Source organism: Trachurus japonicus, chromosome 24 (assembly GCF_045865225.1).
Source record: "Trachurus japonicus isolate A0001 chromosome 24, Traja_1.0".
In the NCBI taxonomy this organism is placed as follows: Eukaryota; Metazoa; Chordata; class Actinopteri; order Carangiformes; family Carangidae; genus Trachurus; species Trachurus japonicus.
The window spans coordinates 11,609,318-11,623,604 of record NC_140930.1 but is presented as its reverse complement, the minus strand read 5'-3'; the positions used below and the strand labels follow the sequence as shown (position 1 = coordinate 11,623,604).

At 44.9% G+C, this 14,287-nt stretch overlaps 1 protein-coding gene and 1 long non-coding RNA gene across 3 annotated transcripts in view; both read right to left on the bottom strand.

The window, feature by feature from the left end:
* Positions 1-207: 207 nt before the first annotated feature.
* LOC146961410 (uncharacterized) lies at positions 208-462 on the bottom strand. Its single transcript, XR_015035214.1, has 2 exons — positions 321-462; positions 208-290 (listed from the first exon to the last, which is right to left on the bottom strand). It is a non-coding gene; the product is annotated as an uncharacterized LOC146961410 (long non-coding RNA).
* A 2,440-nt stretch (positions 463-2,902) lies between these two features.
* sesn1 (sestrin 1) overlaps positions 2,903-14,287 on the bottom strand; it is a 55,933-nt gene continuing 44,548 nt past the window's right edge. Inside the window, exons 1-9 of one of the 2 annotated variants that reach the window (XM_085770915.1) lie at positions 6,167-6,437; positions 5,242-5,307; positions 4,946-5,146; positions 4,641-4,823; positions 4,147-4,383; positions 3,760-4,014; positions 3,451-3,641; positions 3,195-3,339; positions 2,903-3,077 (exon numbers count right to left, since the gene is read on the bottom strand). In XM_085770915.1, coding sequence (XP_085627041.1) covers positions 2,991-3,077; positions 3,195-3,339; positions 3,451-3,641; positions 3,760-4,014; positions 4,147-4,383; positions 4,641-4,823; positions 4,946-5,146; positions 5,242-5,307; positions 6,167-6,268 — 1,467 coding nt within the window. In that variant the 5' untranslated portion in view covers positions 6,269-6,437 and the 3' untranslated portion in view covers positions 2,903-2,990. Of the gene's footprint in view, positions 3,078-3,194; positions 3,340-3,450; positions 3,642-3,759; positions 4,015-4,146; positions 4,384-4,640; positions 4,824-4,945; positions 5,147-5,241; positions 5,308-6,166; positions 6,438-14,287 lie in introns of those variants that run through there. The other variant, XM_085770914.1, reaches the window with a different exon arrangement.

Below are 14,287 nucleotides of genomic sequence, written 5' to 3'. Positions count from 1 at the left end.
AAAGTACAGCATTTCAAAATCACATCGTTATTACATCGAAACAAATCAGAAACGGCACTTAATTCAAAAAAAAAAAAAAAAAAAACCCGGTGTCAATTCCCCCAGATCTTACACAATAGTGACCTTAAAACAACCACAAGACAAAGCCGATGTTTCAAAAACCCCTAAACGACTTATTAGCCAGAGCTAGTAACAAACATTGTTCTCTACACAGAATTTCTCAGGTTGATATGAAAGACAGTTGGCTGGCTGATATCATCAAGGTTGCTCCACAAAGATGCTTCCTATGCCTTATTGTTATTATTATTATTAATATTAACATCATTTTCTGGGAAAGCCACCAAAACATGAAGGCAGTTTGGTCAACGGGGGGCAACAGTGAGTTTCTGCTGGTGATTGTGTTTTTGACAGACAGGCCTCTCCGGCCTCGATGGAAAACACCCTGAAGTTCGGACACATTACCTCACGAGGAAAGTCAAGGATTTTTTTTCCCCCCATGAGGTGCAACATGGACGCAAACAGGAAACGTGTCCAAACATGGAATCCACCTTCATCACGATCCAAGTGTTGGTCAGGAGCAAGTGAAACTGACCTTCGAGCTTATACAGTAAAATGAAATTCACATGAAAGTCCCTGGTCTGCACTGATGACAAACTGAACTATTCCCCTGAGTTCAGCTTACTGTTGGTGAAGTCAGCTTCGTTATCAACGTGAACTTTGGAACAAAAGGTGTGAGAATAAAACTCCATGTTTTTTTTTCATGAGTCATCTTTTGCATAAAAGCTCAGATATGCTTACTAATCACTGTGGGTTGTCTAACTTCCTGCATTTGTGCAACTGAGTGGTGGAGCTGATGGTGACAGTGATTGTGCTATGACTGTTTGATTCCTGAATTGCGTAGGCCTCTCCACATCTAATACAATCTCTTTGATGAAGCACTGAAGTCAAATTGTTTAGGAGAAAACTACGAATGATACACAACAAATTTAATATCATAGTTTTATTTTTTTTCATCTTTTTTCATATAATTTTCATATAAAAAAAAGTGTCAGTAACTGACATCAGTCAGAAGTCTGAAAAAACCTCCACTTCCTCTCAAACCACTTCCAAATGTACCATTCCTTTATCGTCATCATCACCCTCCTCCTCTTTCTCTGGGTATCACTCATTCATCTGTCTGATTCTCTCAATCCAACCTCAGGAGAATGCAGTACTTTACTGGTTTTAGTAAACAAAAAACAAAAACAGCAGAGGTTTCACACCTCTGTTCAAAACAAAAAGTTTTTTTAAAAAGCTGCTTTTGCACTGGTTAGACTTCCCCAGCAGGGAAATAAGCACAGCTACAACCTTTCTGCGTCCGACAGCTATCGACCGCAGTCGGCCCCGTGTGGGCGAGCCGGGTCCCCGAGCAATGGGAACGCAGCCGCCCGGAAAGAGTCTCTGCTCACCAAAGAGCACTTCTTATATGTTTTATAGAGAAAAACAGAAGAGGTATTCATTTACTGGTAAAATTCACAATCCAAAGCTTCGAAAGTGTTAGGGCGACCAGGCAGCAGGGATAAGCGGAAGACAGATAAGGTGTGGTTAGGGCAACCGGAAGCAAATCCCTCCTGGAAAACCTGGTTTCTAACTTTCTTTTTGATTAGCTTTTTTTTTCTTTTTCTTTTCCCAATACCAGAAAAATAAAGACATCATCATCATCATCATCATCAACAAATGATAAACAAATATCTCACAATAACAGAGCTACAGCAGAAGCAAGAAGTCTTTCCTTCAAAGTGCCTCGCTTTTCTTTCTTTCTTTTTTTTTTTGACACATGAAATTCAAAAGACGTACTTTTTTTTTTCTCTGTCATTTGCGTGAAACGCACACGAACAAACATCCACACCTCAGTCATCATGAACACAGAACTCATCCACACCGTGTACAGTTAAAACTCAAAAAGGGCTCAGACAGTGTTCTTTGAGTTTCTCTCCACACCTCTGGTTTTCACACACTCCTTGGATTAGCTTAAATTGACATTTGAGATTCGGGATGGGGGAGTGGGGTAGGGGGGAGAGGGGTGAGGGGAGGGGGCAAGAGGAAACGAGGGAGAGGGGGTAATGCAGTGGATTTCTAATGGATAGGGGCTTAGGGGGGTATCATGGGGTGGGGTGAGGGGGTGATTTGGGGATCAATATGACCCCGCTAAATACAACATGGGAGCAGCAGCATCAGCACGTATGCACACTGTGCTGGATAGTTCAGGCACACGTAAAAAACACCGCCGAAAAGTTAATGCTTCCATCTCCATCACTAACAGCAACCACATCGACAAAAACGTCCAACTTCTCTGAATACAAAAAAAATTGAAATAAAAAGATATTCATCAAGAAACTAAACAAAACAAAACATAAACAGTGACAACAGATTTTCAAAGTGCAGACTCTTTTGTGGCTGCACAGCTTTTCTTGGGGGATTTTTTTTTTTCTTTTTCTGCGGGTCTTCACTCGAACAGGAGACAGAACAGATTATTGGCAACCAACCAAACGTGTTGCATGCTGGAAATACTGAAACATCGTCCTGGATGCCTCCGGTGTCAGTGCTGTGGCCCGGTGCAAACCCCCCCCTTCCCCATCCCACACCCCCCACACCCACCCAGCTGAGCAGGAGTTTGCTCCAGGCAGCCCTCTCTTGGTCATATTTGGCACTGCAGGCAACACGAACTGAGTTTGTGTATCCACTTGTAGTTTGAGATGACTTTTCTTCAACAGTTCTCTTTTTTTTTTCTTTCTGCTTTCCGTTTGTTCTTATCCTCTTCTCCACATCCATCCAACAAGCGCCGTCACAACCCAGGACTCTCTTCCACACATCTCTTTTGTTGAATCCCCCCCCCTCCCCACCCCAACCCCCACCCCTTTCATTTTCTTTTTTTTTTTTTCTTGAAGTGTCCCATTATGAGCAACAACAATGACAGTAAAAAGACAACGATAAAAACGCCAAAAAGCACTTCATGTCATGTAGCGGGTGATCGCTCTCAGAGCGTATAACAGTTCTGCTTGCATTCGCGCTTCCATAAGAAGCAGATTAACGTGGACCTGCAGGAAACACACAAGAAAAAAGAGAGAAAGACATTTAATGATGTGTAATAGTCAATCAATAGGAAATAAGTGCAACTGAGAGAGCAGGATAAAGGAATCAGAGTCTCATCTCACCTTCTCGGAGTGCTGAAACTGCCTCCAGAAACTCTCATACATTCGTTTGGTGGTCTTCTCAGGACTACACACCATGGTCTTGATATAGATCTTAAAGCTTCGGTCCAGAAGCTGGTTAATCTCCCCGTAATCATAGTCATCATACCTGAGGATCACAGAGAAAACACAACGTTAAAACACACTGCAAGATAAAAAAAAATGTACATCACTACAACTAGAGAGAGAAACATAAAAAAAAAAAACTTGCAAGACGGACCTGATGCCAAACATGCAGTGGATGTAGTTCCAGATGGCCCGACGCAGCATACTGGTGTCCACATCCTTGTGTGTCGCCATGGTGTTGTAGGTCAGGTTGTAGGCCATCTGGAACTTCTCATCCAGCATCTGACCGACGTCGGGATACAGCCGGTTGACCAGCGAGTAGCCGTGATCCTCCCAGCTGTAGTCCTACACACACACACAGAGAGAGAGAGGAAAAGTCCTGGTTAATAACACATCACTTGTTTTTATACTTTCCACACAGTGCGATCGTCTTGATTCGTCTTGTCTTGCGCTCGATCCGTACCTGCACCCTGAACGTGGGCACGTGCTCGCCCCTCCTGGAGAAGTCCTTGTAGCCGTAGCTGGGGTCTTCAAAGTGCCTGGAGATGTCTCTGGAGGGGACGCACTCCTCGTCCTCCGCCGTGACCACCAGCATGCTCTCCGTCTTCTCCCTCTCGAAGCGAGTGGCCATCTCCTCCTGGCTGGCCTCCTCGTCGTCGCGGCACTCCTGCAGATGCTTCATGCGCTCCATCAGCACCTCCACCTCGCCGCACATCTCCTACACGGACGGAAGGTCGATGTCAGTCACGGATAAAACGTCTTAGCATCCCAAATCACACACACACCTGCTCTTACTGCGCACACACACACACACACACACGTTCTCCCTCTCTGCCCCATTACCACTCACCTGGTTGCCAAATGGATCGTCGTGGTGATTAGGGTGGCCGTTGCCGTTGGCTATGTCGCACACGCAGTACTGGCTCAGGGAGGGGGGTCTGAACGTGTGTCCGCCGTCGCAGTGGATCTCGGGCGTGATGCCGCAGCCGAACGTGAAGGAGGCGAGGGAGTGGTAGTGTGTGAGGAGGACCACGGCGTGGATCAGCTCCGCCAGGGACCAGCTGTGCTCCTCGGCTTTCAGGAGGCGCTGGAAAAATATTAAAAAAAACACGTGTGAGTGATGCAAACAGGAGCCAAATAATGACATGGGAAAATGTGTTTTTTACCCTTCAAAATCCCACTTTATTGACCCTCTATCCCCCCCACTCCCCTTCCACGCCATCCTGGTCCAAGTTATACAACTGTAGCCGTACCCCCGACCTCCACCCATGATCTCAGACTGTTACATAAGAACTTTCATGTCCGCATCCACATCCACCTCCCCGTCCCGTCCCGTCCTCTCACCTCGATGTGTTCCTTAGTGAGAAGCCAGGGTCTGTGCGCCAGGATTTTATTGAGCTCTCCAAGCTGCTGCAGTTTCTGCGGCGCCTCGTCCAGGCCGTTGAGCCACTTGAGGTCCCCGCCGACCTGGAGGAAGTCGCTCACGTGAAGGTTGACCAAGTAGGAACACTGGTGTCTAGCTGCCGCCTGCGCAGAGGTCAGAGGAGGAGGAGAAGAGAGGGTTAAACACCACCACTGCTTCACATAAAATCATTTTTAAAGTCCACAAGAGGAGGAGGAAGAGGAGGAGGGATCGGACGCAGTCGTACCATGATGCCGATGTAGTGTCGGTAGTGCAAAGATAGGGGCCCGTCCATCTGCAGCAGGTAGTGCTGCGTCCGGAGAAAACTCTCCAGGTACTGAGGGTGGAAGCCCATCACCAGTGAAATGTTGTCCAGGCGACCCAGGGCTGCAAACGCATCCTCAAATATCGACTGTGTCCTGGCGTCCACTTTACTGACTTGAAGAATCTGATAATAAAAGAGCAGGATTGAGTACACAAGTATCAAATCAATACCATTTGTGACAAGGCAGGCAGCAGGGTCACAGAGAGCTCCTTCCTTACCTCTTTCTCAGGGATAAATCTGCTTGGTCCGTTGCCTAAGGGTCTTGGGATCCTTACTCCCAAGTCCTGCAAGACAGAAAAAAAAGAAGAAAACGCACTTTAAATATCAGAGAGGAGAAGCTGCAAGCCTCAGTCATCACCAGCTCTCATCTCTGCTGTCACTTCACCCCCTCACCACAGTCGCTTTTGTTTGTCTAAAAACCAGCAAACCTGGCCAAATATCAGTTTACACCGCAAATTACAATAATAAAAAAAAAGATTTAAGGTCGTTTTTGTTGTTAAATCCACAGCAGAAGCATCGTTCAGCTCTTTGCATTGTCACATCACAGTGACGCATAAAAAGTAGGATTTAACTTTTAAGCTTCATAATTAATGAGGCATCTTAACAAGCATACTGACAGCTTACTCCGATAGAAAATTAAACATAAAAAAATATATATAAAAAGCCTTTTTTCTTTTCTACATCGGCTCTGTTCACGTCCTGTAACTTTCCGCTGCTTGTCGAGACATGTCCACCAGCGGACACCGTCCCGCAGCGCACAATGAAGCGGATCAAGTGGATGAATGAATGACCATGAAATTTGCAATATTCAGAAATGACACTGGCCACAAAACGTCCCTTTAAAATAAAAATGTCACTTGCACCGTCTTCGTCTTTATAAAAAACAATAAAATAAAACCTTTCGGAGTCGATGACCAAACACAAACTCCTCTGAGTCGAAAACAAGCCTGGACAAAAGACTGCACTGCAGCTTGTTTGTTCAAAGGCAAAGAAAGAAAACATCATGACGCCCGAAAAGATCAACAATAAGACTCATTTTTCTGTCAAAGCAGCAGCAGAAAGATGCTTTAAATGAGGTGCATTGTATTTTTTAAAGTGTTATCATCCCCCTGTCGCCTCTTTTCTCTCCTTTCTTTCTCTTACCTTTTTGCTGAGCCGTTCACAATGGGAACATATCTTTAACAAGCCTGTCACCGCGAAAGAATTATTTTCCACGTTTTCTGCCGGTCCGACTGCGTGCCTCATCTCGTGCCCTCGCTGTTTCTGCGTGTGATTATTTATCTGTGGGTTTTTCTTTTCTTTAAAAACATAAGCGTCTCCCCGGATGGCTGTCTTCCTTCTCTCTTTGTTCCTTGAGGCACTGGGTAAAGTGCAGCTCGGCTCAGCAGTCAGCTGTTGCAGCCCCACAGCAGAAATACCGTCCTCCTCCTCTCATACATTCGGTAAATAAGTCGAGGCTCGTTTGATTGACAGCTCGGCGGGCCAATCGGGTGGCGAAAACAGCCTCCTTGCGGCCAATGGGGAGAGAGAGAGGCAGGAGAGGGGGGCGGAGCTAAGTAGGAGCAAAGAGGGGGGTCCTAAACGTGAGCAGAGAGAGAACAGCCCCCCCCCTCCCCTCTAAGAAAACATCATCACTTCTCTCTCCTTCTATTGTTCCCTGCTGCCATTGATCATGATAGAGTTCATCTCTTATGAATTGCACTCTGTATGCTAAATAATGGCAGTGATCAATCAAATGCAGGTTTGCAGGTGATTGGCTAGCTACCAAAATCAATCGGCAATCACTTCAAATCAATAGTGAAATTCATTATCACCTGCATTCATTTAATGCCAGGAATAGTTTTCTGTAGTCTGGAGTCAGGCTTGCTCATGAGCTATCTTGCATTCATCTGCGCGTTCAGCAAGAACAACAACAACTCAAAGTCAGCTCAGAGCATGCAGAAGCAAGTCACCCCCCCAACACACACACATACCACCCCTCACACCCCCTCAAACTGAGCCCTAGCCCCAGAAGAAGGTACACAGGAGGAGGAGGAGGAGGAGGAGGAGGGGGCGCTGTGCAAAGATCAGCATCATCAGCATGCAGGCGAGATGGATCGGCTGCAGGACCTGCTGGCTGCAACAACAACAGCAGCAGCAGCTAACCCTTCAGTTAGTGGTTTTTGCGCCGCGGCCTATCAGACCACAGATAATAACCATTGCTCCACCAATCACATGGGGCTGAAGGAGTCCTTTAAAAAGGCAAGAGGAAGCAGAGATAAGGAAGGCAGCAGCTCTTATGGCTTTGTTTATCCCAGCTTGACAATAACACGTTCGCTGGGACAGTTTGCGACTGGTTTTATCGCACTACTGTGGTTACCGAGTCAATAATTACACAGAATTATATCAGATGGGGATTTATTAAAAACAAGACTGTGCTGCAAAGGTTGTACGACAATATAATAATATCCACTCCACTTTACTTCACTTTGTTCAGGCAAGTTGGGAAAGTTATCTTTGTCTTTTTGTTCTTTGAAACCCCTGACAAACAGATAAAGAAGTTATTCCCACGTAAATAAAGGACGCAACTTGTAACACGTTGCGACAGCGGTGCAAAAGCGTTCACCTGTGCACGGACACACACACACACACGGACACATGGACGTCTGTGCATCAGGACTTCAAAACAACAAGCCAACATGGAACAAAGACTCATCTTATGGGAAGGAAAAACACACTTTGGTCTTGAGTGTTTATACGACACCGTCCTTGTTTCAGTTCATCCTTGCTGCAACAAGGGTTTCGCAAGTGTATGTGTGTGTTTGGGGGGGGTGCGAGGGGGTACTAAATAAAAACCAGACTAACAAGTTAAATTTGGAAATAACAAGTTAGAGAGCAAGCCAAGAAAAGGCAAGTCTGCCTCTGTGCACTCGGATCAAGAGCCTACCCAGCCAGTTTGGCAGCCAACTGCAAGTCCTCAGCACCAATAACTATATAGCACAGTATTCAGCAGGTTCATTGTGTGGACCCCCCGCACCCCCACCCCCACGCACACATGCACCCCCACAGCAGACCCTCTCCTGATGCCACAGGGTGGGGTGCGGGGCAGCGGTAAACATGTTCCCAGGGCTGGAGTCAGCACTCCCAGGGCGGCCGGGAGCCCCATGGCTCAGCAAAGCTGCAGAAGAGGCTGGTCAGCGTTAGGGCTTACGACACACCAAACCTTTTCACATAAAAAGCGCTTAGGCTCGGGGGTCCGGCCTCGCGGACAGGGCCAAACACTATTGTCAGAGTGCACGCACTGACTACTCTGTGGGGCTTTACTGTACTCACATCAGGGGTGTATCTGTGCGAGTGTGTGTTCCTGAGATTCAGACCATATGCTCCTTCACAGACTCACTAGAGGCTGAGATTACACCTCCGCTTCATCCTCTTTGGTCCAGCTAATAAAGTTTAAATAGTGGTAGTTGGTTCCCACTGAGACAGAGCTTATAAACAAGTCAATTAATACTTGATTAAGAGAAACTTACATCAACAACATCGTCATCCGCTTAGGTTTGGAAAAAAACAACAACTAATAAGTGTTGTAAGAAAATGAGGCAAAATACATTTTACCTCATCTGGTCTCAGACGGCTTCTTGTGACCTACTTAAACAAAGCAATGCTAACTTTCTGACCCACTGTTGCAGCTTGCATGGAAACTAGCTGTGACTATTTTAAAGGCGATTTCATTTCATCTTCTTCATTTCAGTTCAGGTGCATAATGGAGCCCAGAAGTGATTCACTAGAAAAGGGGCAAAGATTACTAGTAAAAGTCGAATCATTTTGTTCACTAGAAATGTGTTGTTTTCTTCTGATGCTTGTCCTGATAATCATCTTGCGGCACCTCAGCTGTATCTCACAACCCCCCTATGGGAGTCCCGAGTCCCCGGGTTGGAAACCGCTGTTCTTCGCTGTCCTCTGAAGTTTTGTTCAGAACATCGTGTGTCATGAAAAAACCACACGGCAGGTGCGTCAGGGGAGTCTGAAGACCTACATCTTTAGGCGTCTCAGTCATTTGATGTCACCTTGAGAGCGTCTGAAAGGCGGTACTTGAAAACTTAAATGGCTAACTGCTAAAGTAAATTATTTTGTTATGAACGTTGCTTGAATTAGTGATGAGTAGGTACACATGGGTGCGACATGGTGGCTGAGGGGCGTATTAGCAGTTGCAGGGGCCACACCGCTGACCTTTTAGCTATGGGATGTCCACTAGTCTGCAGCGCCACCCTGGAGATGTGATGGACGGACGCAGTACAGAGGTTAGGACAACACGGTGAAGATAAGTTATGATAGAAGGGAAAAAAGGTTCCTGGAAGCAACAGCAATCATCTCAGATTTGTTTTAACAGTGTGTGTATCATCAGATAGAGATCTAGTGGAGGAAAGGCCCGAACAATGGACACATTTCCTAAATCATTGCACAAATAGTAATAAAAAATATCCCTATTAAGAGTAATAGTCCGGAAAATGGTTCAGATTTAAAGTGTCTGACTATATTCTCTCATGGAAATGCTAATAAGCAGTTCTCTATTCATACAAGGCTACCGAGGTGAAGCTATGAATATGTTTTGAAGCATTAACATGCTAGAAATATGGTTTTTCTTCTTTTTTTTAAAGAACAAATACAAGTTTCCTATATTACTTTTTCAGTCAGTTCCCTGAATTTATCACTTTTTTCGCTTAAACTAAATTTGTACAATTTGCATTTATCCTAAAGTGCTTCCTGTGAGCGCTACAGTGGCTCAGAACATTTTTATATATGCGCATTTTCATGCATGAGCCAGTGGCCATACGTAGGAGTGGAGCTGGATTTGCATATGGGAGCATCAGCATTTACAAGTTTCCTCGAGGAGAGAGCAGGGAGCAGCGTATTTGGTCATATACTGAGCCCACTGAGCGTAAAGACAGAAGGCAGGACAGTAGGTAATGCTGTGAGAGCGATTCGAAAGGTTTATGTGGTTGTTTTTTTGTTCCAGCGAAAAAACTTTTATTACGTTGTCACAACTTGAATGTCACAATCCACTGGGTCCAGTTTAAATCAAAGTGCTCTGCGCTCCGCCGGGGTACAAAATACAGCGTTTTACAGCCACAACGCTGGCCAAGAGGGTTAGTGTCAGTGTTTCATACTTGAAAGATAGTACGCCTTTGAAATAAAGCGTGAAGCGCGCAACAGAAAAAAACATGTAACAGATTTGTCTTTTCTTTTTTTAAAACGACACTGAGGAATTCAAGGTTCAGTGAAGTGCAGCAGAAAACAGATACTGTATGTGCAACAGTAGGAATGCTGCTGTAACATTGTACAGCAGAGTTATGCACAGAGGAATTGCATTACTGCACAAAAGATGGACAAGTAAACAACAACAACCAGTTTAAAGACAAAGGAGCTGTTTCATGAAGATCTGTCAAAAAATTAGTTCACTAAACTTTTTATAAGTACAATAAGTATAGCAGCTACTTTTTTAAATGCCTACAAAACAGTTGTTTTTCCTTTATGAGTGTGGAGCAGGATTAAAAACAGCCTTAAACCCAATAAAAAAAAGATGATAAAAGATAATAAGATAAAAAATAAAAAAACAGAAAGGAAGCTGTGGCAGGCGTAGAAGCTGCACATATGTGCCTCAGTGCTGTGGCGGCTGTGTGTTTTGTTTTTTTTTTCTTCTTCATGCAGAAAGACACCGAGGGAACCGCAGAAACTGTGGGGATGTTCAACAAGTGGCATAAGTCCACCAGACCAGTTCAAACCTGACCTATCAGTGCACAGAGGAGAGGAAGCAGAAAACTCGCGAACACTGACATAAGCCTAGCAACAGGCTTCAGCCAATCACAGGGCAGAACAACAGTTACAGGAACCAATCTTCTGTGGTCTCTCTCTCTGCCTCTCTTGTTTCTCTGAGCAGAAAAAAAAAGAAAAGTAAAACAAGAGAGAGGAAAAAAAAAAAAAAAAAGTTCACCCAAGGTATGAACTTCACTGAACAACCCGGTCCGGTTTTGTTTCATAGAAAGTCATTTAGTAATTTAGTCGTTCACTCGTGTGTTTTGCCTTGGTTGTTATTCTTGTGTGTTTGATTTTCTCCCAACAAAAAAGAAAAAAGAAAAAAAGTGTCAAAGCAAACGTCTCCTAACTTTACAGCAAACACAAAACCACATGGTTCGACTTAGCCCCAGAGGCTCACAACAGCAGCAACAGCAGCTCTCATCTGTGAAAAACAACTAGAGAACTTTTTCCATAAACAGACGAGCGTGAAAGTTGTGAGTGAGTGTGTGAACAGTGAAGGAGCAGTGTGTGTGTAAACCAAACTCATTTAACTAGACATATCTACAGATAAAGAGTTTTTTTTTTAGTTTTTTAAAACTTTTAGCACAGCCAAAGAGAAGAAAAGTGCAGACTCAGAGAGGGTATCCCCCCACACACGCCCGACTCTTCAAACACAGCCCTGGGTTCGAGCCTGTTCATCTATCACTGAGCAGACTGCAGGGTTAACCCTTACCTGTCCCACAGGCCACATCCTGCACACTCTGCCTGCTCTCATCTTACAGAGCAGTCACCACCAGCCTCTAAAGAAAAAGCCAAAAAACTTGCTGCTAAGCTGTCACAACCTGTTGATCACGAGCTTTCGGAGTCGAGATACGAGGCCTCGATGTGGATGTGGTGTGATTTCCCAACATCTTATGAGTCTGAGTGTGGATCAGTGTGGGAATTAAGTGGACATGAGCTGCCTTTTTGGCCCCTCTATGAGTGACTTTTGGCCTCTTTTCTTCAGCTTTTTTTCCCAGTCGCCTCTTCTCTGATCTGTGTGTATTCTGGCAGGCTATCAGAGTGAAGTGGTCTCGCCAAGCGCCGGCTTTCCTGAGAGGAGAGGCGTGCCCATACACCCCCCCAACCCCCACCTCCTCACCCCCCCACCCCCAAGACCATCGGGTCCTGGACCAGGAAGCAGCGTTCCCTGGTTTCCATGAAACGCGGAGGAACTGTGGAGACTTCAGGGAGCTCGCGGAAAACAGAAACAAAAAGTGCACATCAGGGAGGGAAAATAGGTATCTGGGACAAAAGATAACTTCTCTTTTATGACTTTATACTGCAAACATGCATACACACACAATTGCCTAAATAATCTATATGCGGACAACAATCCAGGAGTGAGGAGGAGGGGGTGAAAGGCGTTGGCTTGCAACCTCTATGAGCACGTGAGGAAGAGTGAGTTCCCGGGGATGTTATTCTAACAGGGAGAGGGGCAGCTGTCACAATACAACGGGCTCCGAGAGAAAAGATCCCATAGAAAAACAGAAAATACCAAACCCTCCCCTGCTATCTTTAGCCTGATATGACACAGCCACCGCAAATCAATGAAAAAAACCTGCCAATTCGCAACAGTCTCTCCATTTGTACGATAACAACCTCAGCTGTGCATCTGACTCCCTCCCTTCATCAGGAAAGTTTACCGATGGGAAACACAGGAGATAAGGCCAAAGGGGCGAGTCCAGAGGCGCTGCCAAAAGTTCAAATGGCTAAACTCTTGCGAAGTGTTATGGGAGGGGGGGGATGTTTCAGATACATGCTCGTGGAAATCTAGGGCAAGCTTATCGCTCAACTTCTGGTGTTATCCAAAAACATGAGACTAACAAAGCTGACCTTATATCAGCATTGAGACGCTAACAGCCCCAAAGAAAACAGCTCCTCTTGCCTGACGCTGCTGAGTCCCTCCTGGCATGCACAGCTGTTTTTTTCTCCCTCAGCCGACAAGACGTCGGCTCTGCTGACTGAGCAAAAAAAAAATGACTCATCTCACTGGGAACGGGGCCAAAAAGTTTTTGATCATCACCCTAAGATTCTTTATGAGCACTGTAAACTCTACACAAGGGAGCCAACCCCTTCACCTGTTTCTGTGGCGATGATTCACTCCTGAAAAACACAACAACCAAGAAACAAGTTCATTACAGCAGACAACGCTCCAACTAGTAATCAAATGTGCGCCTCTGAATCAAAGGCCGTAAAAACTTAATGAACCGTTGAGCCAAGCAAACGGTTTTTATTATTTCCATGTAGCAGTTCACAGAAAACAAGAGAGTCAATAACCTCACAGAACAAAAAAAAGAAGGGTTGACAGTCCTGCGAGGTATATCAGCTTTAGACGGCAGACAATAACAGCCTGCTGATAAAGTCTGACGTAATTACATCACAGAGGCTTCAGTGAAGATTAGAAACTATGGCGCTCTGCATTAATCTGTACTTCTGTCTGTTCCTGACACCGGTTTCACTTCTGCCCTTCTCCGTTTCCACTATCCATTCCCCCGGTCTATATAACCTTCACCAGGATGTATTTTGATTGCAAAGTTGAAGAGGGGATGTGATACCGCCGTACTTTAAGGGGGGAGGAAGTGATATGGCCTAATCGTCGCCCTCAGATCCATTTTGGCCGCGTCCTATTACTTCATTAATAGGCAATGAGGCCCGGTACTGAACGGCAGAACAAAATGGCCGGTTCATTCATCTGCGGTGTCACGGCGACTGGCCCATTAATGTTTAATTGTTTATGAAATGTCTGTTTGATTAGGGTAGAAACCCGATCACCTTGGTCTCTGTCCTCTTCGCTCATCATCACTGACTCAACATTTCCAGTAATTTCAGTGGCGGGTGCTTTTGCATGACGTTGAACATAGGAGACAGAAGAAATATGGAAAATAATTAAGGTGGAAATGCACATAACGAGGAAAATGGTATCGTCTTATTGTTAAAATTGGCTTCAATTTCTTCTACTTACTTCTATCTCCTGCAAATGTAGTTTAATTGAGTCCAGTTATGGGTGGCCATTGCTAGGTTAGTTGCTGTTGCTGTTGCTGTGCCTATTACTTGATGCTGCCAGATTTAATATTGGTTCCAGAAAATACTGTAGTTGGAAACGCAGTCTCTGGGCGTGTTTTTTTATGGTTTCCAGCTGAGTCGTTTTAAAACAGGAATCCTGTATGTGGGTCTTGAACACACACTTGATGCTTCATACATTATATGAGGCTAAAGCTGTATCCTCCTCCTGTGTACTCGCCAGATAATAAAGAAACAGCATTGTTAGTGTTACAAGTTGACATACTTGCACAGACATTAGATTTGTTTTATTGTCTGTATTTTTAAACACTTTTTTTTGCTTTAAATGCAACAGAAGAACAGACTGGAATAGATTTTAGGAAAACTACTGACCAGTGTGTTTGGCAAAGTGTAACACTATCTTGATAAAGAGTTTTGGCAGCAGTT